Genomic DNA, 26,956 nt, shown 5'->3' with positions numbered 1-26,956 from the left:
ACATACGTATACCAAGTTTGCAGTCGTTACGACATTGGGAAGTGGGCTAAAATTGAGTTACAAAATTTGAGGATACGACAACAGACACATTTGGGGATACAACAGAGTTGAGGATACAACAGACAGAGTGAGTTAAATAAAAGCGTGTAATAATCATTTAAAAAGGCGTACCTCCAAACGGGAATCGATTTGTGTCAAAAGTGAAGTTCAAAGCCGTTTCCAGATGTATGTATAGGGTCGTAGAGGTATGTATTGTTCACACCGTGCGTGTGTATTATTCACGCACGCGTGATTGGGAGTGCCTGGCTCAGGAGTGGCGTAGGAGACAAAGGACAAAGGCGGCCGGGTGTCGTGCTGGCCACCCACCCTCTTCATGTGCCGTGCTGGCCTTCGTAAGTGTTCGCTAGCAAGCACTTTCCCAAACAGTCTATTGAGGCTATATGGGGGATCTTTGTTTTTGTGGGTGAACAAGTGGCATGGATCACAGGGCAGAGAGCAGTACAATGTGTATATGTTGAACTACCCGCACGTTCCTCTTATCATTGCATTTTTCGTTGAACAAGGTTTTTGCATTCATGAGTGTTGTTCAAGAACGGAAGCCTTGCGGATTGAGAGAGAGTAATGTCAGTGTTATTCACTCATTTTCAGAGGGGGGGAGGTGGGGGGAGCATTTCCCCCGATAAGACATCATCAGTGTGAGGCAGGGGCGGTTTCTTCATTAGGGCGATTGGGCGACGCACCACCAATGTCATTGAACCACAGAGTCACGCTAGCCGTCACTGTCAGCCTCTGGATATAGTCCAATCAGCGTCATGTCACGTTCTGTGGAGTACCGCCTCTTTTTGGGCGATTTCACTCCGGCTGAGAATCGCCCCGAGTGGCCCCATAGACTTACATTTAAAGATGTTTTTTTTCGACCGGGGGGCGCTCCAATGCATTCTCTATGGCTTCCGGGAGGGCTCGCACTAACGTGCTTACGTCATCATACGTGCTAACGTCATCATACGTAAGCACGTTTCATCCAACAATATAATTTATCGCCACCAAGTGGAATCTTTAATAGAATAAACTTGAGTGGTTTGTTTTAATAGTGAGTATAGAAACAAACAAGATGTATTGTAAGAGTCACTTTATTTTTCATTAATATTAAAGAAGTGAAGTTGCCTTTACATGCTTAAGCTGTTAATTTATCCATTGCATGGGTGGACCTTATCCTTATCAATCATCAAGACATTTGCCCCCCCTGAGAGATTTTGCAGGAGCCGCCACTGGTGTGAGGGCCACTACACATTCGAAACCAATTTCGGGAGTTTGACAGCAGCACGACGATGATGATGGGGGTGATTTCAATTTGTGTATTGTCGGGGGGGGGGCGCAAGCATTCGGGGCCCGCATTCAAGGCCACCAGGGTCCGCTAGAGGCCCGCTGGCCTTGCAGTGACGAAGACTAGTTAACCGCACCCTATTTGACTTGCATGGGCAATGCGATGCTTTAGCCTTTTGCCCCCTCTCTCTTGCACGCATATGCAATCCGGGAGGCCCTGCCTTGCCCTCCCCAAAGGGGTTGCTGGAGTGAAGCGAGAATCGGAGTGGAAGCTATGGCGGATGCACACGTGCTGTGCCACGTTGTCTGAGAGCTGTTGTGTAGCGTTCGCCTTTGTGCATGTGCGTGCACTCGAGTCACCGAAAGGGTAACTCATCAGGCACAGTAGACACCGCGACAATGATGTACCGTCGAGATTGGTGGGACAATGCTAGAATCGGTTATTGAGGGAGTTGTTTTTCTACAGAGGTTGAACAGGTGTCTGAAACGTGCTGAAGATAAGATGGCTAAGATGGCATCCGTAAAGTCCTTTAAAAGCCTATAGCTGATTTAATATTTATATTTCAGGAGTCAAATTAGCATAGCGACAGATTGTATGTAATTTAAACGTAATTCACGTTGTTATTAATATAAATAATGCACTGTTAAGGCTAGATTTTTACAATAAAGACTGTTTTATACTAACTGCATTAAATATCTTAATACAGTTAGTAGCTGTGACCAGATCCATAAACGAGTTTTGAATGGTTTATTGGGATAAATATAATGTATGGAATCTTTATATTCATAATTAACGAGTCAATAATGTTGTTTAATGTGATAATTAAACCTTTTGGTACTGTATCTGATTACAATCGATAGTGAATGTTGAATAGTTGATCTTGTTCACTAAGGCTTGTCATTATGTTGAGATATTGTGATTAAAATTACCAAATTGAAAGGATGTTAACATTGGCTAATACAGTACTGTTAATATTGTATCTTTACAGGAAATAGTGGGTAAATAGGGGACTGTGAAATGGACAATAGTATTTTGGTGCGAAATAATCTAAACTATGACCACCAGGGGTGCTGTCGTTAAGCCAGTATCAGAGGGGAGCGATGGCGGCCACGCATGTGCTGTGACACGTGGGTTCAGAGGTCCGATACCCTGCTGCGGTGCATGGACGCAAATTCAAATGTGATCATTCTCGGCTTTCACGGGGAACAAAATTGACATCGTGGAAATGTAAATCGTACGTTGGAGGTGACAGGGCCTTTGTTAATTTGCTTTTACTCTGCTCGCTCTTTCTCGTGTTCCCGTCCTGTGAGTGTGGCATTCTCCTATCTACAGATTTTGAGTTGGAGAATAAAAGGTAATCTACCCGGGAGAAGTCTTCACATTCATCGTTTTGTGCATGTCAACCTCCGAGTTCACTTACAAACTTATTCTAAATCATGTGCAGCCATCAAACTGGATGTAAGTGTCCTATAATTTGATTGTGTTGTACTCTGTTAATCTCCTATGCCTGTGACCCACTTATTAATTGTGCATGCACCAGGTGTCCAGCGGGCAGTTCTCCTGCACGTGTTTCGTCCCTATCCCTGCTTATCCAGACAGATAACTTTTTTAATAATATAGTATGATTTTATTATGCTTTTCAATAAAAGTACATGACCAAAGTATACAGTCAATTGGAGATCAGTAAGCAAATAATTAAGTTATTCTCTGGCCATGATCTGATAACATTATTGGAAATGTAACGTTCTTTGCCTCGTTCTTGGATTGCCAGGGCGATTGGCAACATGCCTGAACCCAGGTCTTCGTGGCGGTTTCTTGTTGGTCTTTTGAGGCTTTGCTCTCTTTAGCCGCCGATTCATGGACTGCAAAGTAGCAAAAAGGAGACAGATTTGTGAAATTATGTACGCAACATCTTAATGAAGAAAACTTGTTTTGTGAGGCTTGTATTGGCAGTGGCACACAAGCACAAATATCAATAACACTGCCCTAAAGAGGCAGCATTGCATATATAGCCGGTGTAAGCTCACCTGTGATTAATCACACGTATAATTGGGCACTCTGCTTATAGCTGCAGGTAGCCAGGTGCGTTTTTTTTATTTTAAGTGAATGCATTGCTGACCTCGAGCCCCACACACTGTACGGGGCATGCCCCAATTTAGATTTGGGCAGACTTTCTGCTGAGATATTGAGCTGTGGTGTTGTGACGTGGAGAGGGTGTGTTTGGTCGCTATTCCAGATATGCAATTGCCCTTCTGAAGAACACTTTGAAATAAAGTTTCGGTGTTTCACAATCCCCTATTGCTCAGCTGTTGTGGAGTCACCCAAAACTTCTCTGGGGGATAAAACACAACACGGAGTACTTACTCATCGTCTCTGACTTTGTTATTTTACATTGTCATCTATTTAGCTAACCTGTCTCCCTCGTTAGGATTCACGGCAGGAGGAGAGGGACAGGGCCGACTGGCTACACATAATAGGCAACATTTTGGGCAATGGCCCCTTTTTCAAGCACACATTTTTAGATATGCCAGGAGATCGAGTAATTTATGATTGGGGACAATGGGGCCGTGACAGAAATTTAGTTTTGGCCATAGAAGAAATGCAGTTTTAGGAACGTTTAATGATTAACCATATTCAACTGGTATATGAACAGTTACTCATTAAAATACATTTTGTAACAGACAAACACTTAAACAAAAATTGCATAAAATTAAAACATTTTAAGGAATTCTAATGTCCCGAAATTACATATTTGACTGGACGGCTTCCTTAATAAAGTAAATTAACCTCGCAAAACCAGGATAGATGAAACCCCTTATCGTGAATGTCAGAATTCATGCACTGATACATGCCTGCTGGGACCTATGCCGGCGCAGTGCTCAAAGTAGGATAGCCTAATGATATTGCACGTTCCAAAGACATCCGCACTTGGCCTACATGACACCTATTCTACTTTCTCATGACCAGTGGGAAACGTTACCGGTTCAGGAATTTCCCAAACTTCATCATACATTGCTGTGGAGCATAATGGGTTCAAGCAAATCTTTGAGAAAAAACACATTGTTTCAGATAAATAAAGCCTATCGGAAGATGGACTAATGCACATGTAGATACAGAATTGTTTATATATGCTGTTTAAGCCATGATGCGCCACAATAATACTGAATACGTTCGTATACAATAGTGTTTTTTTGCATTGAACTGGTATGGTTTAAATAGAGTATTCCTACCTATAATTTTGCAACACCGCAGCATTTGTTTAACATGCCCAATTTTAATGATCGAGTTATCAAAACCACATCCGAATTTGCTTGCTTAAACAAACGCTGATGCATAATATTAGTCTGGAAATCCAGTGGGCAGATGTACTATACAATGTTTATTTGTTTGTGGAGGCAGAACAGAGTTCTACTTTTGCCCAGGAATGTCCCAGATTTGTTTGGGGATGAAGCAAACAGCTCGGGCACTTTGGGCACTCACCCGGACGGAAGTGTCGTCGTGGCTGTCACTATCCGACTCCTCGCTGCTCTCCTGGTCGCATGACAGGTCCGACACCACAGGGGCGTTTGTGTTGCTCTTGGTTAGGATCGCTTTGCACTCCCATAGCGCCTGTCAGAAGCAGTTCCGTTACATTTGTCGGGATTTAGGAGACTGTGTACCATCTCCTAGAGTTGCCAAAACATTCTCAAAATAAGTTTTCTTCATAGCTTTTTACGATTCAATCTTGATTTGAAGCTTTCGTGACTTGCAGAAATCCATACTCTTTGGTTCTTTCGGTAAAGTCACGTAGGTAGAAAAAATAATAGATCACGACGTTTCGATCGCAACACAAGCAACCGTCATCAGTTGTGAAATAAACACAGCAGGATGACTGCTGACGTAGGAGAAAGATCTGCTGCAACAAGAAGGTTTTAGATACAGCTGCTTGGTCGGTCCGATTAGAGAAGTCGAATTAGTGATATGGCTATGCGGTTGGTGGGATCTATATTGATTTTGGTATATAGCTGCCATTATTAATAAGGTTCTAAATGTTGTTATTGTAAGTGGTTTTATCCATGATGACAGTAGCATTGCCCTTGTTGGCTGAGAGGATGACAATGTCATCTTTCTTTTTTAATTGAGGGAGTTCAAAACGCTCATTGTTGCTAATGTTGCTAATGGGTTTCTTAGCGTTTTTAGAATAGTAGCGGGGTTTTTTGTTCCTGTTGCCCGGCTCTCTGACATTGACATGCTAATCTTCTCATTGGCACACCTCTGGTGGCTGGACCATCTCACATTGACATGCTAATCTCTCACATTTACATACAAATTCCTTTTCTAGCTCGGCCCACTTACCCTTGGGTTAAGTCCACAAAATCTTATATAAACTCTTGTTGCAGCAGCTCTCTCTCCTACGTCAGCAGTCCTCCTGCTGTTTTTGTTTCACACCTGATGACGGTTGCTTGTGTTGCGATTGAAACGTATTGCTCTATTATGTTTTATATCTACGTGACTTTTTACGATTGTTTATCATCTGATAATTTTCACTACCATTTTTGTCATTGGTAAATGTCAAATTTTCTCAATGACTATCAGTACTGTAATGTGTTTATTTTATTTAACATCATCAGTAGCATATTTAGCATCACGAATGCTTTTTTGAAAAATCATGGAAATGAACATCGTTAACATATGTCAGCATCATTGTTATATTTTTCACCTTTTTATGCTTTCACAATAATTATTCCTATGAAAATGTTTACTTACATCATCATGCCAAACAGTAATGCTTATCACGAGTTTTTTTCCTCTACATATCTCAAGTGACATCTAAATAGTTGGTCTCGGGGATTACACAGGGCATGACAACCTGATCATTTATCAATTGCATCTTTCATTTGCACCTCTGATTAGCATGGTTGGCTATGTGCGATGCGAAAGAAGTTCAACATACATACAGGGTGCTTCAACATCATTTTAACACTTATATGGTACTATCGTTTTTAATGGAAAAAGAACGGATAATACACTGCAACATGAGAACAAATGTATGTTAATAGCTTCCAAAAGTCAAAGAGTCTCCACTTGTTCGCCATCATTGCCAACACATGCCTGGAATCTTCCCCAGGTGGTCTCCAGAGCCTGGAAGTGTTAAAAAAATTTAAGTACCCTCTATATGTACAATGGCAGGAGATGTCAGTAGTCAGACTGCAAATTGTGTTGTCACCTTGGAAGTACACAAACTGGGCCATATGAGAAAAAGGATTTCTCACAATGACCGAAGGAGGATAATTCTATGTAAATGTATTGTCTAGATTTGGTGCATTCTTACGTAATTAACAGAAACGTTTGCGTTCAATTTCCTGGGAAGACGTAATAGGTTTCCTAGGAGAGCTACCTCAAGAGCATAACCTGGGAACACCAGGACAGATTGCAAACCCTAACTGCATGCTGCGTCTAATGATGTGGTCTCACGGGATATGCTGCCGGGTTGAATTCGCAGGTGGATGGGTTCTTTCCACTGGAGCGAAGGCAGAGAGTCTCCTTCAGCTTAAAGTCCACAAAGCTGGTGGATCCCAATTTGCCACTCACCACCTGTGACAACATTTAATCTGTGTATTATTACAGCAGCACAATTGCTCAACGATCGTGTTGGGTCTGTGACATTGTCACTTAAAAACTAAAACAATCTCAACTGAGCTTCCATGGAAAAGGTGTGCTATAAATCAATCGGAACACGTATTTGTTACACTGGAAAATTCTGGATGAGTCCAGATGGACCATTGCCCAAAACGTTTCCCATTTTATATGTGTAGAGACGTAAATAGCATCATCTCTACGGCATATATGCTGACTACAACTACAAATGGTAAAGGAGTGGGCACATACCTCTCGAGGGAGCCGACGGAGATGTGGCGGAGTAGCAGGCCCTACAAAGCAGGGTCCCGTCGCAGAGAGAGAGAGGGGACGTGCCAACTCAGGGGAGTGAAGGGGGCCCGGAAACGGGGGCCCCGGAGGACATGTTACTCTGGCTCCAGTTCCGTCTCCAGAGAACGAGGAGGGGGCGGAGGAGGAGCGAGGCCACGCTCAGGAGGATAAGAGGAACGGGAGGCGCTGACCGTGTGGTGTTGCTTCGGGGGTTGAGAGCGTCAGTCGTGGGGGACTCAGTTTTACATAGAGACCCCTTTGGGGGTCTAGAGTAACCCAGAGTATTGTTAACCCGTAGCCCTGTTCAGTTGTTAATAAATCGTGGTGCCTCCAGACTTCTGCGTGTGTATATATTTGTAGGCCACAGTTATTTAGATATTTTTTCTGGTTATGGGTAAGATGGGTGGAGCTTAAGCCAATGGGAAGATACGTCAAAAAGAGGAAATAACAGAAACGCACAATCTTGATTTTAAGTCTTCGTGACTGCAGGAATCCATACGCTTTGGTTCTTTCGGTAAAGTCACGTAGGTAGAAAAATAAATAACAAATCACGACGTTTCGATCGCAACACAAGCAATCGTCATCAGGTGGAAAGATACAGCAGTAGAATTGCTGAACAACAAAGGGCTGCTGCAACAAGAGGTTATATATAGGTTTGAGGTGGGAGTCACCCAAGGGTAAGTAGGCAGGGTCAGAGATGGAAAGGAGTCATGTCGCCGCACGCACGCACAACAGCTGCATTAAAGGGAGAGATTGGCATGTCAATGTAAACGAGTTTAATGGGAAGATAGCATGTCTGTGTCAGAGGACCGGGCATAGTGCCACCTCGTGGGCAACACAAGCTGCGGCGTTGGCTGCTGCACAGTGAGAAGCCAGCGTATCAACGCAAGAGAACCACCGTAACGGTGGCCGTGCCAGTGAGACATACAGCCTATTAAAGAGCGAGAGCTACCGTTACAGAGGCAAAAGGGAGCAGCGGTGGTTATGTTAGTGAGACCTTAGTCTGTTAATGTAAAGACATTTAACAAGGTGATGTAAATCAGAGTCGGAAATAACTGCTAACAGCAGGAAGGATGGAAACATCACAGCAAGTTATGACTTTACCTGGTTAATAACATCCTTCCAATGATTGCTCAGTTTGTACCCATCTTCTCGGTTGAAATTGTGTCTGTGTTTATATATCATGGATGGCTTCATGGTCAAAACTTTGATGGTAGCCCGAAGGTTTGCAGAGTACCTTGGTCTCGGGAAAAACAATATCGTGTGAACCCACTGCGTTAAAACAGTGATCAGCCACGGCAGAGGTGTTGGTTCTGCCGTGTTTCAAATCAGCCTTGTGTTCGCGAACATGGTCCGAGACATGTCGTTTCGTTTCCCCGGTGTACTTGCAACCGCAGACACAACTTAGTCTATAGACACCAGGGTATTGCATGCCAGGAATCACATCTTTCACAGATAGGATCAAATCACATATTTTGTGTACTGCATTGATTCGAACCTGGATCTTGTGTTTGTTCAAGATTTTGGAAATATTTTGGTAACACCTGCTATGTATGGTAAGGTGATGGTTTTGATTGGGTCCCAGATGGGTTTCTTTGCAGATTGTGCGGTTTGAATATCCATTCATCTTGAGGGATTGGTGTACGTGCTCCAGCTCACTGGCTAGGTGTTGCTGATCGGAGATGAAACGTGCCCTATAGTGTAGTGCTTTGATTAGTGTGGGTGGCTTTCTGTAGACAGAATGTCCCAACGAGCCATCAGGTCTCTTCTCGATCAAAACATCCAGGAATGGCAGCTTGCCGTCATTTTTCACTTCCATGGTGAATTTGATGGATGAGTGTATAGAATTGATGTGGTTGAAAAACTGGTTCAGTGCTGGCTGGCCATTTAGCCAGATGACGAAAGTGTCATCTACGTATCTCTTCCACAGGGAAGGACGTAGGGTGGATGTCAGGATGGCATCTGTTTCAAATTTCTCCATGAAAACATTCGCTACCACTGGCGACAAGGGAGAATCCATAGGGGTACCCTCATTTTGTGTGTAGAATGTACCATTCCAGGTTAAGTAAGTATTGGTAAGGCAGTGCCTTACCAAACTTTGTACATCCGGATTCAGTCCCTGTTGAACCAAGTATTCAATGATTCCAATGGTTTCAGGCACAGGTACCTTGGTGAACAGAGAGACTACAACAAAACTGACAAACAATTATCTGGCGACAGTGAGATGCCCTTGATTAGAGCAACCAAGTGAGCTGAGTTAAGTACAGCTGAGGTGGTCTTGCCCGTGAGTGGAAGGAGGGTCTCAGACAGAAACGCACAGCTTTTAATTTTAGGGTGAAGGCATTTGTGTTGAAGTAAGAAATTATAATTCGGTGTTACTTTTATACTGCGGTTCGAACTGACCTTCACTTTCTTGACTTTGTAGATCCCAAACAGATTCGGTTGTTGGAGCTCCGAATTGGCCTTCTTAATAATCACTGCCCTCAGCTTGTCATTTAGACGTGCTGAATGAGCTGTACTGCAATGGCACAGCAGTACAGCAAGCAGCCCGAGCAAAACAGATGGCCCCATAGCTGATTAAAGTTGCTGAAATATCCCTTCTAATGATCTATCTGGATGGAGCTTCTGACCTAAAATGTTGAGTCTTTTTTGTTGACTGCAAGAAGGATTCAGCCCACTGATAGTGCTGTTTATTTTAATTCTCAACGTATGTGACACAAGCCATTGGTTGAACAGTGGTATCACTGTCTCAACAAACCTGCCAGGTCACAGACTGCAAACGCATGCACAAAATTTAAAGGGACTGCACGAGTAGTTGTCTGTCGAGTTTTGCATTTGTGCCTTTATAGAGTACTATGATTTGCTTTCTGGTTGTACCGTGTGTTTTTTGAAACATGTCGCTGCACGCGCTGGGAGTTTCTTTCGGAACTGAACGGATATCATACCAAACAACACGTGCTACAACCCAAAAATATATCAGAGAATGGTGTAAAGAAGACATGAACATTACAACACAGATTTTCTGTTGCCTGAAATATTATCCCAAATATTTTAAGTTATAAGGTAGCGTTAATGAAAAGGAGGTGAGATGTTTAATATGTGCTTACGTGTGAACATGTTACTTTGAATTATAGAGAAAAACCAACAGTAGAATAATATACTTTTTAAAGGTTTAAATTATCATGGAGCGTATTGTTTTTAGATAATTATAAATGTAAAGTACAGGCAGTTGGCTACATACGGTGCGAAATAGGTTCTACATACAACTAAATGTAAAAAGATCAATTGTTGAAATGGAATGTTCCAAAGTCAGCTAATATTTGTTTTGAGATTGCCTGTGTTAAAATATTTGCATAATGACGTAGAAACTCGAACATTTATGAACTTGGCTCATACCCAAGTTTGTGATACATGCCTTGCATGTATCAACTCATATTTTTGCAGACTTTTCATAATTTCTACTTATAACATAATTACATGAATACAAGCATCATCTTCAAACACATCTGGATGAGGTCATTCCTTTTCTGTTACAAACCAACATGGTTACATGATGCCAGATTTCTTTATATTTTACTCCTGCATATCAATTTGATCTTATCACTCTGCAGTGGTCATATCCTCAGGCGTGATCCTTCTTTTAACGAGTTGTTAATGTGATGCCAATGATTGGAATTTTACCGTATCCATACACGTTTCCTGTTTCTTAGTGTGAGGCCAGTGAGTGCCGCTACCAGGCAGTGTTAGGCAAGGCTTTCTCGTCTTCTTCCCTCCGCATCCATCTGATGCTGTGAGTACAGCTACGAGGTACACGGTAGAATGCTTGAGTGACTGGGTGTGTAGGCAGCAGTAGGCTCGGCTTTTCTTGCAAGATACTCCTCCGGGTAGTGCAAACTGGGCAGCTTACTTTAAAGGACTGTGGTTTGCCCTGAGAATAAAAGTTAGCACAGCACATACGGTGTGGTGTCTGCGATTTCTGTGTGGAGTGACTGCGTGTGCAAGCTGAGTCCTGGGTAGCGGTGGGGGAACGCGCGGCGAGCGTGACACGCGGGATGGTGATCGCTGGATCGCTACCACGTTTTGCACGAGCGAGGGAATCGCATAGGTGTAAGCACGCTCGCAGCCCCCTCTTGTTAGCGGGGCCCGCGTGTTAAGAGCTAATCGAGCAGGTGCAAGCGCGTGTTCGTAGCCATCTGGTTAGCGACAGCGGCTGTTGTGTGCAAGCGTGCGGTCGCCGTAGCTGATAGTTAATCGCTCGCAGGTGATAGCGGCGGTTCGCACGCCTTTGTTAGCGACAGCTGCCCGTGTCCACGGGCATGTGGTTTAACCCCGCGCGACTCCGAGGTCAACGGCACGAGCATGTTCCTCACAGAGGGCGCTAGCGCGGGGGGCCCCATCACTTGATCGGCGCGTGCCAGGTGGGAGCCGACGGACGCGGTGGAGGACGGAGTGGAACTGGTGGACTTCGCGCCCCAACTGCCCAGCGAGGGTGGCAGGGTGGACGTCGGGCCCCATCACAGCAATGCACATGCTTTAATTTATTGTGGGGTTAAGGGTTGACATAGGCAAGCCATTATCGTCATTTCTAAAGGGTCCTAAAATACGTACCACTTCATGCGAAGTCGTCAGTGGTTGTTAAAGATGGCCCCTGCCATAGGAATGTGGCATTTCCACTGGTGGAGTTGAGCGCTGGACAATGCCCCTAGGAGCATGGAGACGTTTTGTCAATCCACTGCTGGATGTGGGCCTCCCTACGCCATGCTGGTTGTGGAGGCCATTTGACCATTCTTAACCGCGGCTGGTCAGCGCGGATTGGTAAAGGCAGGCAGCATAGACATACAGTACAACTGGATATAAACACCACGTGACCCCACAGCCCTATGACAACCTGTGTTGTGCATAGTGGGCACCCATCCAGGTGTAAGGGATCTGCGAGTCACCCTCACGCACATGCACCACGCAGACATGAAATGTCCGCACTCAGTATAACACGCACCAATCACACGCACGGGAATACACTAGACGGGGGTCAGGGTTAAAGGGCACTGACGTCACCCGGACCAGCCGTGCGGGACGCGGATGTGTATTGGGAATGAGGGCGATAATGGAGGGTTTAAAAGGGGCTGTGAGTCACGTGTTCAGGGTTGGTTTTGGAACGAGTGTGGCTGTGGGTTGAAGAATAAAGAAGTGCTTAGCCAGTCTCCGACTCCTCTTCATCTGGTGGCAGCGGTGGGATGTTTCGCCTCAACCGACGCAAGATCCAAAAAGGGGAGACACAGCCAGAAGATGTTCTAGGTGCCCGGGACGAGATTTGCTCCGAAACGGAGCCGATGAATCGGGATTCGTCTCCCGGCTCATCGACGAGATCCGTGGCAGCTGCTCATCCCGTGTGGCCACCTTCCTCCACCAACCCGGCGGTGCAGACGCAGCACCGCCGCCACCGCAGATCATCTTCTCAGGATCGAAGGATGGATCTGCTGCTGGAGGCAGTCACAACATTGCTTAGCCGGCTGGGTCCTGAGGGAGGTCGAATGAGCAGGGGGGAACTTCGGCCGCTCCACCTCCCAGCGAGGGGACGGGGGCCATGGTCAGCCTTCCTCACCAGGCACTCCGCAGCATCTATCAGGGGATGGAGTAGCATCAGCGACGCCGCCGACCGTGCGTCCCGCGCGGGACCTGGGAGAAAACTCTGGTCTGTCCTCCCGATATCCTCCAACAGCAGCGGCAACCGGGGGCGAGATTCAGCCAGAAACTCAGCCGAGGCAGCCCGCGAAGGGAGGACCAGGATGGAGCCGCCAGCTGGGCGCGATACAGAGGTTCGCGTCCAGATCGGGAGAATGATGCGCTTTCATCCGCCAGTTCGAGACGGCCGCCCGGGCAATGAGGTGGACGGAGGATCAAGCCCTGACGATGCTGCCCACTGTGTTGGACGCAAGCTACGAACGAGCGCTTGCGGGCTAAGCCACCAGTCGCGGATCCCTTTGCAGTGGGTGACCTGGCTTGGCTGCACTGTCCGCAGGTACCGTTACGTATGTCAGCGAAACTGCACCGGCCCTGGCACGGCCCGGTCACAGTGCTGCAGGTATTTTGACCTCCATGTGTTCGCATTCAGATGGGAAAGCGTAGGTGGTACGTTCACCCCTCTAGGCTAAAACGTTATGTCGCGGCCGAGCTGCCCCTACGAGCATCGTCACCTTCACCACCTCCATCGTCAGTTTGGCTGAGTGGGAGGAGGTTGTCACACTCGCGGCCTGCTATGCGTCCGACTGACAATGCAGCCACTGTCCATACTGCAGGACTACAGGTGACCAGGGACGCCAGCACTGGATCCATCGGCATCCGTGGCTGAAGACGCAGCCGCAGCATCAGCGGAGCACTTGGCTACAGGACGGGGCCCCTTAACCCGCTCACGCTCACGCCGCCTCGTCGCAGCTGTGGACATGGACATCCCTGCAACCCTGTTGTGTTCGGTCGAGGGATCGGATCGTGGGAGAAGTCTGCGATAGAGGGGGCACTCTTGTTAACAAGGAGACAGAGGGGGAATTGTGTTGTGTTACTTTTGCTTTAATTTTGTGTTGTGTTACTTTGCCTTCATTGCACTTTTTGTTGTTGTGTTGAAATTACATGCGCCCGGCCGCAGTTGGCTTTGAATGGCCTAGGCATACAGTTGTTGAGCTGAGGACGGCTTTGTCTCAAGGAAGGGGGGGGGGGTGATGTAAGGGATCTATGAGCCACCCTCACGCAGACGCACCACGCAGACATGAAATCTCTACACTCAGTATAACACGCACCAATCACACGCACGGGAATACATTAGACGGGGTTCAAGTTCAAGGGTTAAACGGCACTGATGTCACCCGGACCAGGCGTGTGGAACGAGGATGTTTATTGGGAACGAGGGCTGAGATAGAGGGTTTAAAAGGAGCTGTGAGTCGCGTGTTCAGGGTTGGTTTTGGAACGAGTGTGGCTGTGGGTTGAAGAATAAAGAAATGCTTAACCAGTCTCCGACTCCTCTTCACAGGCACTGGCCAAGCTCAGATCTGCTTGGCTTTCGAGGTCCGACCAGATCGGGCGCATCCAAGTCCGGGTGATTTGTTCTTAGGCATAATGGGTTATAGTGATGCTGTTCGTCTGGTATACAGAACATCTTGCAGTGGCGAGATGTTAACTACCTTACCTGGTATGCAGAAGGTTGTTGGTTCGACCCTCACGCCTGTCTATTTGGAGGTTGCATGTTCTCCCCGTGGTCCCATGGTTTTATCTCCGGCATTTAAAAACATGGGCTTCGAATATTTGGCTGCTATAATTTTCCACATGATAAGCCACTTAATTGGTGGCCAGTTCGCTTCTGAAAAAGAGCTATACAGCTCTCGCGGGCCCTACCTGGTGCAATAAAATAGCAGTCAAATCGTTACAATAGTTGTAATTGTAAAAAATAGGTAAAAAACAAATGTTTCAATGCACACTATTATTTGCACTCAAAAGTAGGAAATACATTATTTGACTCCAGAATTAATCAACTTTGATGTACTAAATAAGAATGGGTGGCTTCCTTTCGATACGTTACATTTTCCTTAAGCAAGCTTCCTACTTTTTTTCAGCACATAAATTTTGATTCATTCTGGGATCAATATAATGTATTTTCTACTTTTGAGTGCAAATACAAGTGTGTGCATTGAAAAACTTGTTTCTGACCATTTTTCTCTCCATAAGGTCTATTAATTGTCGACCGCAGTTTTGCCCAACACAGAATCTCCCCCCCCCCCCCCCCCGTTTGGCAAGGTTTAACTGTACACTGCACTTGCAGAGGTCATCTGTCCAATCGTTCTGGCAGTTGAAACAAGTAGCATGTGTCTTAAATCTTCCTGTCTCTCTCCACCCAACTGTGTATATCCATTAGCGGGTTGTGTGTGGTAGGGGTAAAACGTGGGTACTCCCTCCTCTTCCAAGATGTCTTACTGGTATGGACAATTAGGCCAAAATATATTTGAGATGTCTAGATTTGAAGCTTTCGTGACTGCGGAGACTTGTGTTGCCTCCGAAACGTCGTGATCTTTATTTTATTTTATTTTTATTAATTTTGATGTTTTACCTACGTGACTTTACCGAAAAAACCTAAGAATATATTTGAGATGAGCTCTCGAGCACTTCGTCGAGTGTAGGTCCTTCTGCTAGCAGCAATAAGTTTTAGGGTTGCACCTTTTCCTCCTCTTTGAACGGTTTCATCTGTCATGGTGGTATCTCTGGTATGAGATAAATGAGGCATGTAGAGTAAAAGTGGCTTCGTTTGTGCACTGTGCTCATCGGACCGGAGTTGGCTGATCGGACTCCGGACTCTCACCATAACCAACGTTGCTGACAAGTGTGTTTACACTCACCGATAACAAATCAACGGTGTTGACGTTCATTAAAGTCCTTTAGTATCATTATTAGCCGTGAAATTCTCACTAAATTATAAAGTTATTAATGAGGGTATATCCTTGAATGTTTTAAGCAAGTTTTGGTTGGAAGTCTTTGTGTGGGCTGAGAATCTTAAAATCCCTACAAATATACCAACTCCTGTGGGCGTTCACAGTTGTTGTGCTGTACGATGTGCATTCTGGTTAAATGCCATATGCGAGTTCCTTTCACAAGTGTCATGAAGAATGTTATTTTGCATTGCTGACTAGATTTCCATTGTAAATAGTTCTGATTGTTTATTATTATTAATAATTATTAGTCATGCATATGTATACTTTCCTTTGTTTTATGCAACCCCTGTAAACCCTCCATTCCTACGTACAATACTCAGCCGTTGAAAACGAGCTGCTGTGCTCAGTAGGCATTGCCTGAAATAAACGGACTCACCTCACAGCATGTGGTGCAAAACGTCGGACATCATGCTGAACAACTACTATGACTACAACAACAATTTTATTTGACCAGGTAAGGCCCACTGAGCTATACGGCTCTTTTTCAGAAGCGACCTGGCCATCACAAAGCAGAGCGCAAAAGAAGTGGCTTAACACGTGGAAATGTATTTAAGCTAAATACTAAACGCGAATATTTCTAAATGTGGAGGGAAAGAACCGGAGGACCCGGAGAAAAATCTACGCGACCACGGGGAGAACATGCAAACTGGATTGAACCCACACCCTGTATACCGGGCGATGTCATTAACATCTCGCCGCCGTGTCACCCTTAGCTCCAACATGGCTCCTCACAGATATTCTGTGCAAAAGCGACCGGCTGTACAAACGAAACAACGCCTCAAATTTCAAATGATTATCTGACCTGAAAAGCACGCAAATATTACTCATTAAGCTGCAGCATGACACTTAAAAGTGCTCAAGTTAGCACAATCATGCACCAGAGCGAGTAAGAGTTTAACTTTTGAAATCCGTGGTGGCTATGCCAAACACACACATTGTTTTTTGCCCCATCAGCTCGTACAAATTAATAATACACCATATTTACACGTTAGTTAAAATAATAATTGCACAGCTCCAAGTCGAATTAATAATTAAGTTTTCAATGAAGCAGCAACAATGCACACGCGCGCGGGTTACTAACAAGGACAAGCATTTTCTGCGGTCAGTGAATGTTCTTGGAACATAAAAGTTTGCTTCTTTGCAGAAGGTAAGGGCTCGATTTGCTTAATATGAACTTCCTAAAGTCAATAGTACTGAGCATAACTATATTATTACACAGAAGTGTTTTTGCAGAGATATTTAACTTTGTTATGTATTCTTTACACCACACCTCCCATGCTATGTACATCTCGAGGCAAGAGCAAACAAATCAGCGAGAGCATTATTGTGTTCAAAGCATTGGCAATGTATGCCGACTCCATTTGAGTTATGCGCTCTAAACATGCCATCAACGTATTCTTCAATCGGATCTGTGTTAGCATTTCTGGGTAAGCCCGTTCCACAGCTTTGGTGCCAAACACCAAATGTCCGTTCAGTAATGTTTTATTGTCAAATCCACCAATCTCGTAATATCAATGTTAGAGAATGGGAAGACACTTGTAAGTATAAATGTTCATCTTAATTACTATTTGGTAGTAAAGCATATATGGAGCGCCACGGTGACGTGATGTTAGCTACCTCGTCTGGTATACAGGAGATCGTGGGTTCGATACCGACCCTGACGCCTGTATTGATAAACATGCGTTTAAGCGTATTTGGCTGCTATAGATTTCCACGTAATGTGCCACTTCGTTGAGCTGTCATTTGTGGCCAGGTCGCTTCTGAAAAAGAGTTGCTAAGTGGGCCTTACCTGCTACTTTTTCTTATATATACAGAATGCTTCAAAAAATGTTAACACTTCTGAGAATTGGCAACAATACCACAAGAAATGTGCCTCCGGGCTCTGGAGACCACCTGGAGAAGATTCCAGGCATGCGTTGGACAAATGATGCTGAACAAGTGGAGACTGACTTCTTGAAGCTATTAACATACATTTGTTTTCATGTTCGAGTGTATTATCCGTTCTTTTTCCATTAAAAACGATAGTCCCATATAAGTTTATTATATTATTAAATTTTATTTTCTACGTGACTTTACCGAAAGAACCAAAGAGTAATCCCGTATAAGTGTTAACAATTGTTGAAGCACCCTGTATACATCATTCGTAGATTACATTGCAACCTGGAAATACACGCCATTGCTTCCAAATTGATGTCAATGTGTTACTTTCATCCATCAAAGTTTCAAAGTTCATTTCAAAGTTCATTTATTATCGAGCCGGATGAAGTACGATGGAGGGCCCAGGTTATTATTTCAGGGTGCCCTCCAACATTCAATATCTACCCTTTACTGTTGTTGTACCACCACCCATGCCCAAGGGCAAACGCGCCATTGTTATTCACCTCTGTTATTTCAATTCTAGTTTTTTTTTAAATGTGGTATACGAATTACAAAGCTGAATCAAACTTACAACGAACATATATGGAAACATTAGAACACAACTGGTCTAAACACTGACGCCACGGCTGAGACGACTAAATTACACGAAGGGGTGTATTATCGTGCTGTGGTATTGTGTTTAAACCATGAAGTTGTGCAAATATTTTTTTTAGGCGTTAATCCTGCCCTGTTTACACAACACCTTTTGCACCATTTTAACTGTGCGATACAAAACCGGTGAAAAAATATATTGCGTGATGATTGAGTTTAATTGAAATTCAGAATCTATCGAATGTTTAACATTTAATGTAATCATAATAAAGGCTTTTGTGTTAAATCAGCGTAAGTATAAATGTGTCGCAACCCTCCACCACCCGACACAGCCAATCACTAAAAAATGTGTCGCGTTAACAAAACGCCAATTAGTTACTTCTTCAGTCCAACGGTGTGTTTGAAGAGTGAATCCATAACATTTATAATTTGAGTACGCCGTTTCGCTGCTAATTACATCCAGCATGTTTGAGCGATTTTCCAGAATAGTGAAGCCATCCACCTGCTTCCGGTCTTAAATAGTGCAGGACGACGTCATCATTGAACCCCATCAGGTTTCGAGATCAGAGGCAGAGGTGGAGGGGGGTATTGTAATTATATAATAGATTAGTAATCAGTTAATTAGTATGTGATTCCTCTAAGGAAATTAATATGTATTGCACATTACTTAATAATTATACGCTTTAAATGATCTCAAACACAACTGTTGGCAGTGGCAGAACATGCTTGCCAACAAGGACATTCAATAGATTTTGATAACGTTGAAGTGTCATGCAAAACTAATTATTACTGGCCAAGACGAATTAGATAATCCATCGAAATTGAGAGAAATACCAAAAATTCTAACCGCTCGGATAGCTATAGACTTAGCGCAGCCTAGAAGAGTATTATTAAGTAATACACAATACATATTACATTTCCTTATAGAGGAATCACGTACTAAACAACTGATTACTAATCTATTATATAATTACAATACCCCCCTACCTTCGCCTTTGATCTCAAAACCTGATAAGGTTCAACAATGATGACGTCATCTTGCGCTATTTAAGATCGGAAGCAGGTGGATGGCTTCACTGTTCTGGCAAATCGCCCGAAGATGCTGAATGTAATTACCAGCGAAACGTACTTAAATTCTAAATGTTGTGGATTCACTTTTCAAACACACCGGTGGACTGAAGAAGTAACTACTTGACGTTTTATTAACGTGACATTTTTTTAGTGATTGGCCGTGTCAGGTGGTGGAGGGTTGCGACACATTTATACTTAGGCGATCAAACCCAAAAGCCTTTAATATGAATAATACTGGTCGCGAAAGCCTACGTGTTAATTTAAATTAATGTTTACTTTCTAAAACACTTCTTTTGCAGTGTGTGTAAATTACATATATATGATGCATTGTGTGTGTTGTAACTGAATACATATTGAATAATGATCGTTCATGGAAGCCTTCATCCAGCAGTGGCAGATTATGCAGAATAAAATGATGTCACACCATCTTATTTTGCTTCATGAATGTCCGATCAACACAACTACTCAAGTGTAACTTGAAAGCGTAATTGAAAAGTGTCTGATAACCATCCTCATGGGCAATATCAGCACTTGTATTTGCTAATAAGGGGGTGACATCATTATTGTCGTGGTTAATTAAACTCAAATTCCATGTAAGTGGAACACCTGGTTATTAGAGTGGATCAGCCGCCCAAGGGCTTCTATGAACAGGTCCTATAGCTAGCGATACGATAGCTGGAAAATGCAGTAATATGCAGATTTCCTTTACCAAATGTACTGAAAATTAACTGGGGTTTTCAAACATGAACGAATCCAACATTTACGTTTAACATCATTGCAATATGCACATATAAAAAACACAATGTATCTCAATATATAACATTGAATAACATTTTACAATGCATTTCATTTAATACGAGAGTCTTAACTTTCACAATAGCCATTTGTTTTCCTTTTTGGGCAGTGATATTGATGCATATGACAGGTATTGTCTTATTATTTGTGCTTGTGCACCACTGCCAACGCAATGCAGTACTTGATTGCATTTATTTGTTTGTATATACCTATTTATAGTCCGGTACTGCATGGGATGGCTGCCACGGGGGTTCTCCCGCAGGGAAATCGAACGAGTTGATGAGATGGGATGTGCTGTAAGGCGCTTTGAGATGCCAAGGAATTTAAGCTCTCTATAAGTGAAAATCCTTCTCCTATGTCATAACATCCCATTGTTTGTGTGTCATCACATCCCATTGTTTGTGTGTCATCACATCCCATTGTTTGTGTCTCATGATGTCCCATTGTTTGCGTGTCATCACATCCCATTGTTTGTGTGTCATCACATCCCATTGTTTGTATGTCATCACATCCCATTGTTTGTGCGTCATCACATCCCATTGTTTGCGTGTCATCAACATTGTTTGTGTGTCATCACATCCCATTGTTTGCGTGTCATCACGTCCCATTGTTTGTGTCTCATGACGTCCCATTGTTTGCATGTCATCACATTCCATTGTTTGTGTGTCATCACATCTCATTATTTGTGTGTCATCACATCCCATTGTTTGCGGGTCATCACATCCCATTGTTTGTGTCTCATGACGTCCCATTGTTTGCGTGTCATCACATTCCATTGTTTGTATGTCATCACATCCCATTGTTTGTGTGTCATCACATCCCATTGTTTGTGTGTCATCACATCCCATTGTTTGTGTCTCATGACGTCCCATTGTTTGTGTGTCATCACATCCCATTGTTTGTGTGTCATCACATCCCATTGTTTGTGTGTCATCACATCCCATTGTTTGTGTCTCATGACGTCCCATTGTTTGTGTGTCATCACATCTCATTGTCAACAAGGGCTCCAAGCTCGGTTGAGATGAGCGGCACCTGCCTACAGGTGCTGGGCACGATCATCGCGTGCCTGGGTTGGGTCGGAGCCACGGTGGCAACAGCCATGAACGAGTGGCGCGTGACGAGCCGAGCCTCCTCTGTCATCACTGCCACCTGGGTCTTCCAGGGCCTGTGGATGAACTGCGCCGGCAATGCCCTGGGCGCTGTGCACTGCCGTCCCCACCTCACCGTCTTCAAGCTGGAGAGTGAGGAAGGGGGGGACCCCCTCATGCACAGCACCTTGGTCACAATGTGCAGCGAGAGCTGCAGTGGCATTGTCAGATGACGACGATGTCCGGGCCACGTGAATGGTTAATTACGATACGACACCACTTTATTTTCACGATTGCCGCGACGGCGCTTTGTCGAGAACTTTGCACCTGAATCGCCAATGTCGTTGCATGATTGTGCTTGCTGTGCGATAACGAGTACGAATGTTCTTCAACTGCAGTTCCCTCATCACAGTGGTGGATCCCAGATGGCCAATGGACACAATTGCCTCGTACTCCGTACACCTCGCACTTTGCAGCCTTCTCTATGCAGTTGTCCCATCACTTGCTGTAATGAATGTCCGTTGTTGTAATGACTGCCAGACATTACAACAACGGACATTGACGACGCGCAAGCTACTAACGAGCACTCTTCTTCAGACTATGTGCAGGCATGCAGGGCGTTCATGATAACCTCCGTATTCTTGGGGTGTTTGGCCATGATCTGCTCTCCATTCGGCATGACGTGCGTAAGGATCAGCTTCGTGAGTGACAAAGCAAAGAGAAACATCACATTCATCACTGGCTTCATCTGCATTCTACAAGGTACGCCGACTCTCGTTTAGCATATACCGTATCGGGATGCTCTACACGTGCAGTTAATTCTCGATTAACTGGGGTATTCCGGGTAGGGGTGGCTGAGATAGAGCATAACACATCTAAATTGAAAACTAATTTCTTTATAACTGCGTCTTGTATTTAGTTTGTTGTCCTACCCCCGCACCTCCGATAAGCACGGTTGGCTACGTACTGTGGGAAATAAGTTCATCATACATGCATAGACTGGAACTTTACAACACAGACGATGAGAGAGATTTGCAAAACGACCAATGCAAAGCAGGTAGTTAAATAGAGGATGGATGAGAGGAAACAGCGAATGCGGTACGAGTCATTGAGTTTGGTTGAGGCATGAATGTCATAGCGAACAAAGGCCGGTGGTTCGTGGTACAATAAATGACAAGGATGCAACTAAATAATGGTAAGGGAATGATTCGAATTAATTGTAAACCAAATTAAGTTAGATACTGTCTCTGAATAACATTCAAAATTATTGAATGAGGACTCGGAATGTGGTAACTGGTTCAGATTTTTCCCGTTAAAAACAAATAGTGCTGGGAAAAACTCTCGTTCAGGAAAGTCCCGAAGGCTACTGGGACTAACACACTCCGGTAATAGTTATTACATATTAGTGCTGGAAATTTGTGAAAAGGAGCTTCATAGCTCATCGGATTCCGCCAGGAATAAACAATTATTCTCATTCTGAAATATATATATACGTACGTAACTTTTAGGCATTGGCTGCTTCTTCAAAATGGGAGGGCCCTTTGAGAACTAGTTTCTTGGCAGCTGTCACTCTGGTCCTGCTTATAGCTGCTGCTGCTTTGTTGCTGCTGCCTGTCTCTACACTGCCCCAGGCCTGCTGATTGTGAGCGCTGTGTCGTGGTATGCGTACCGCGTCACAGTCGAGTACTACGATCCCACCATCATCGGGGCAAAGTGAGTCCTCGTGCGCCCCTTGACGGATCGACATGTCTTTGCTCACCTTGCATTTGGGACAATTTGCCCCCAGCCCCGGAAGTTGATATCGCAGAACTATTTCTGAAGTCACTTCAAATAGGCGTCGTTTTCACGAGCAGCCCACGTACCAGAACCGGCCCTAGACCTTTGGGGGCCCTAAGCAAAATTTGGTTGGAGGCCCCTTTGATGTATGATTTTTTTCACCCACTAGCTAGCAGTGACTCTAGGGGGCCCTCTGCTGGCCACGGGGCCCTTTGCAATTGCAAGGGTCGCTTGGTAGCTGGGCCGGCTCTGCCACGTACACATGGAAAGCAGAGAGTGCTCTTCACATGGCGAATTAAACAACGTGTATAATTATCAGGCCTTGAATGAACGAAATTAATACAGGTAGTCCCCGACTTACGATGGAGATGCATTACGACGACCCCATCGTAAGTTGAAAATATCGTAAGTCAAAAATGGCCTAGCCTACCCAGGAGTCTTAAAGAATGGTGATAATTTAGCAAAGCAGAGCAATTTACAATACCGTACTGTATAAACTATATGCGTACAGTACATCCCGGCAGCGTCCCAACGTACAGTATCGTACCTCGTACGCTGCTGCGTTTGCCTGCCGCAGCGAAATCTAAAATATTTTACAATTTTGTCATATCGCTATCGCCATCGTAAGATCGAAATATTGTAAGTCGGGGACTACCTGTATGCAAATGACGTTTTGGTCTTTTTAAATCCTTTATATTAAGTTCACTTGCTTGCTTGCGTGCTTACGACCGTGCAAATCTTTCGGTCGTTTTCTAACCCACTTCCCGTGATCCAATCGAGCTGACATTTTGCACACAGACTCGTTGTGCGTGACAATTTATTTTCGTGAATTTTTTTTCTCCAAAATTTTACACTTTTTAGGAAAACAAAAAATTATATTTCATTACCAATTGCTTAATGGTGGCAGGCAATAATCTGACCCATAGGTGGCAGCCATCTCAAGCCAGAGGACGAGAGGACTCTAGCCGCCCGTTTCAAAGACCAATGTGGGCTGGGTTGTGGCCCATTGAACACGCATATAAAGGATTTATAGTGAAAAACTTTGTTTTTACGGGTTAAATTTTTACCCCATATTTTCACAACTATGCTCTCGGTGTCATTCAATGGGATGGAGACTTCACTCAGATCTCTTGCCGAGCAGTGCAACCCCCACGTTAGAGTTCGTCACATGACACTTAAACTTATGGTTTTGTTTTTTAGTTCTCGGTGTTGAAATGTATCCATACAGGCTAAATGTCTCACTAACACAGCCACCGTTGCTCGTTTTCCTCGATGTGGTGGTGGCTCTCGTTTTTTCTTACATTGACATGCTAATCTCTCACAATACAATGGCCACCTCCACAGGAGGTAGCCCAGATCTCGGATCTTACATTTACATGCAAATTTCATCTCTAACCCCACCCACCTCGCTTATGACCCTTGGGCTACACCCATCTAAACCCTTCATAACATCCTGCCTCAGCAACTCACCCGCTATATTTTTTCCTGCCTCAGCAGTTCTGCCGCTATCTTTTTTTCACCTGATTATTGCTTGTGTTGCGATCGAAACGTCGTGATATTTTTTATTATAATTTTTCTATCTAAGTGGCTTTACCGAAAGACCCAAAGAACTAGAATTTATGTAATGAGTTTATTTGTGCAGTTATTGGTTGACAGGGCTAAACCCTTCAACTCCCAACACTTGAGAAGCCGGTTTAATCATACACGACTGCCAGTTCAGTGCTCCGATTGACCTCCAACATTTTGTTTAGTAAGCAAGGTGAGAAAGAGCATTTTATTAATTTGGGATTTACTGCCGGCAGTGCTCAACTCTCAATCACCCCCCTACTTATTTTAGATTTGAAGCTTTCGTGACTGCAAGGATTCATATTCTTGGATTTTTTCGGTAAAGTCACGTAGGTAAAAAATTAAAATTAATAAAAGTAAAATAGAAAAAAATTAAAATCACGACGTTTCGGAAGCTTGTGTTGCCTCCGAAACGTCGTGATTTTTTAAATTTTTTAATTTTACTTTTATTAATTTTAATTTTTTACCTACGTGACTTTACCTGAAAAAACCCAAGAATATTCACCCCCCTACTGTGATAATTAGGCAGAACCCTCCAGGAAATGTCATGCGACTCTGAAGTATTCCTGGGTAAATAAGTATTGTAATGGAAATAAGGTGTAGGATTCAAATCCCAGTCAGGGATCAACTCAGCCCATCATCATTGCAGTTGCAAGCCAACATACATGAATCTTATTATTTTAATTTCGACTGACTTGCTATAGACATATGTATATTTGTCTGTCATCTCCTTGCAGGTACGAACTTGGCACTGCCTTATTTATTGGATGGGCGAGCGCCTTGCTCACACTGACCGGAGGGACCATCATCGTCTGTTCAGGTGTTGGGCGATCATACAGGCAGCCCAGGTGTGTGCGTCTTTGTAGTGGTAGTGCAACCGTTTTTTTCGTGCCGTGTTCCCAATCCGGTGACCCGAGTTAGATGCCCGCTCACGGCCAACACCAGTGACGATTATTTGAACTGGTCCTGGGCCTTCCCTAGGTCGACTCAGCCTCAAATGAGTGTGTAGACATCGCCACGAAGGAGACAAAGGCGGTCCGGCGTGGTGCTGGCCACCTACCCCCTTCGTGTGCTGTACCAGTCTTCATTGGTGCTCGCTAACAGCACTTACCCCCACAATTTGTTAAGGCAATACCGGGGATCTTTGACTTTGAAGTAGTGTAGTGGTCGGCGCATTGCGCGAGGAACCGATTGAATATCTGAATCAACGTATTGATGTAGTTGGTTTTCACGGCTCGATGAATGAGAAATGTGCTAAAAGCTGCTCTTTTGGGATAGCAGTGGCGAGCGCTGCTCCCGTCTCTTTGGTGACGTTTTGCCTCCCATGTTAGAGGTACACCTGTAGTATACAGCCATGGTGGTGAGATTTGAACTACCTCGCCTGGTACACAGGAGGCCGTGGGTTCGATCCCGATCCTGACGCCTGTATATTTGGAGTCTGCGTGTTACTCCCCGTGGTTGTGTGGATTAGTCTCTCGGCCCTCCGGTTTTTCCCCTCCACATTTAGACACATGCATTTCTAGTATTTTGCTGCTATAATTTCCACATGATGATGAGCCACTATGTTGACCTTTTATTTGTGGCCAGGTCACTTCTGAAAAAGAGCTCTATATCTCAGTGGGCCTTACCTGGTAAAATATAATAATAAAAATGTTCGTCTAGTTATACTTCCTGAAGTACATTTGAAGAATATTTGACGAACACAACCAAGATACGCGCCGGAAAGTTGCGAGAGTGGAACTAAATAATATTCTCTAGTTTTTTGCGAAGTGTAATAAAGGACAAACAAACTGACTAACTCTCGACTCTTCCGGACCCTCTCAGGATTGCTCTGTCAAATCCACACGCATCTCCGATGCTGCCAAGGACGTACAAGAGGCAGCCTTCAGAGCTAAGCGCCAATAATTACAGGGCCAACATGTACGTCTGAAGCATGTTGGACTCAAGTCAAGGGACCTCAGTCTCTGTTCAAAGTTTTATCAAACTTGTCAGAAGTCCACATTGTGAGTCCAGTGAGCCCTGTGTTTTCAGATAGGCGCCACGTGGAATGATATCCGATGAAAAGTGTCCACGTGCTGAGAGCATCTTCAACGCGTGTTGGTATCTTGTTCAGCATATGGAGCGAAACGTCGGACATCATGCTAATCAGCATGTGTTACAACCCGAATCACAGCATCGGAGTGCTATAAAACACAAGTGTGTATTAAAGCGTAAATGGCGAGCATTTATAGATTGGTGTGTGTAGTATTAAAATGCATAACGCGTCTGCTTATGAAGGGAAACTTGTGTGTTGCACATTCTGAGGCCAGAATCTGGTAAAAGCACTATAAAAAGCTGGAATATTGAAAGATACAAGTGTGCACAGCGGACCTTGCTTACGTGACCATTCTCCACATTCTAGCGAGATAAAGTATATATCTTCAGAAGCAAATTATTAGTCATGAATATAATCTGTGCATGAACCTATTGATGCCGTACTTGCTGTATAT

The 26,956-nt window shown here is 44.2% G+C and overlaps 2 protein-coding genes across 3 annotated transcripts; one reads left to right on the top strand and one right to left on the bottom strand.

Moving 5' to 3' along the window:
* Positions 1–1,165: 1,165 nt before the first annotated feature.
* On the bottom strand, positions 1,166–9,942 carry LOC133357568 (secreted phosphoprotein 24-like). The gene is made up of 4 exons (XM_061575556.1): positions 9,635–9,942; positions 6,779–6,898; positions 4,805–4,933; positions 1,166–3,186 (listed from the first exon to the last, which is right to left on the bottom strand). The coding sequence occupies exons 1-4, from the start codon at positions 9,800–9,802 to the stop codon at positions 3,052–3,054; spliced, it is 552 nt and encodes a 183-aa protein (XP_061431540.1). The 5' UTR covers positions 9,803–9,942; the 3' UTR covers positions 1,166–3,051.
* A 6,819-nt stretch (positions 9,943–16,761) lies between these two features.
* LOC133357560 (claudin-1-like) lies at positions 16,762–26,932 on the top strand. 2 transcript variants are annotated; one of them, XM_061575546.1, is made up of 6 exons: positions 16,762–16,849; positions 21,040–21,278; positions 21,723–21,887; positions 22,757–22,838; positions 25,205–25,287; positions 26,292–26,932. In XM_061575546.1, the coding sequence occupies exons 1-6, from the start codon at positions 16,812–16,814 to the stop codon at positions 26,360–26,362; spliced, it is 678 nt and encodes a 225-aa protein (XP_061431530.1). In that variant the 5' UTR covers positions 16,762–16,811; the 3' UTR covers positions 26,363–26,932. The 2 variants fall into 2 exon arrangements, with proteins under 2 accessions (XP_061431530.1, XP_061431529.1); XM_061575545.1 differs by having other exon boundaries at positions 25,205–25,315.
* The last annotated feature ends 24 nt before the right edge of the window (positions 26,933–26,956 follow it).

Source organism: Lethenteron reissneri, chromosome 58 (assembly GCF_015708825.2).
Source record: "Lethenteron reissneri isolate LAM-NWPU_2019-01 chromosome 58, ASM1570882v1, whole genome shotgun sequence".
Lineage (NCBI taxonomy): Eukaryota > Metazoa > Chordata > Hyperoartia > Petromyzontiformes > Petromyzontidae > Lethenteron > Lethenteron reissneri.
Note: the sequence above shows the minus strand (reverse complement) of the source record. Positions and strands in the feature narration are given on the sequence as shown.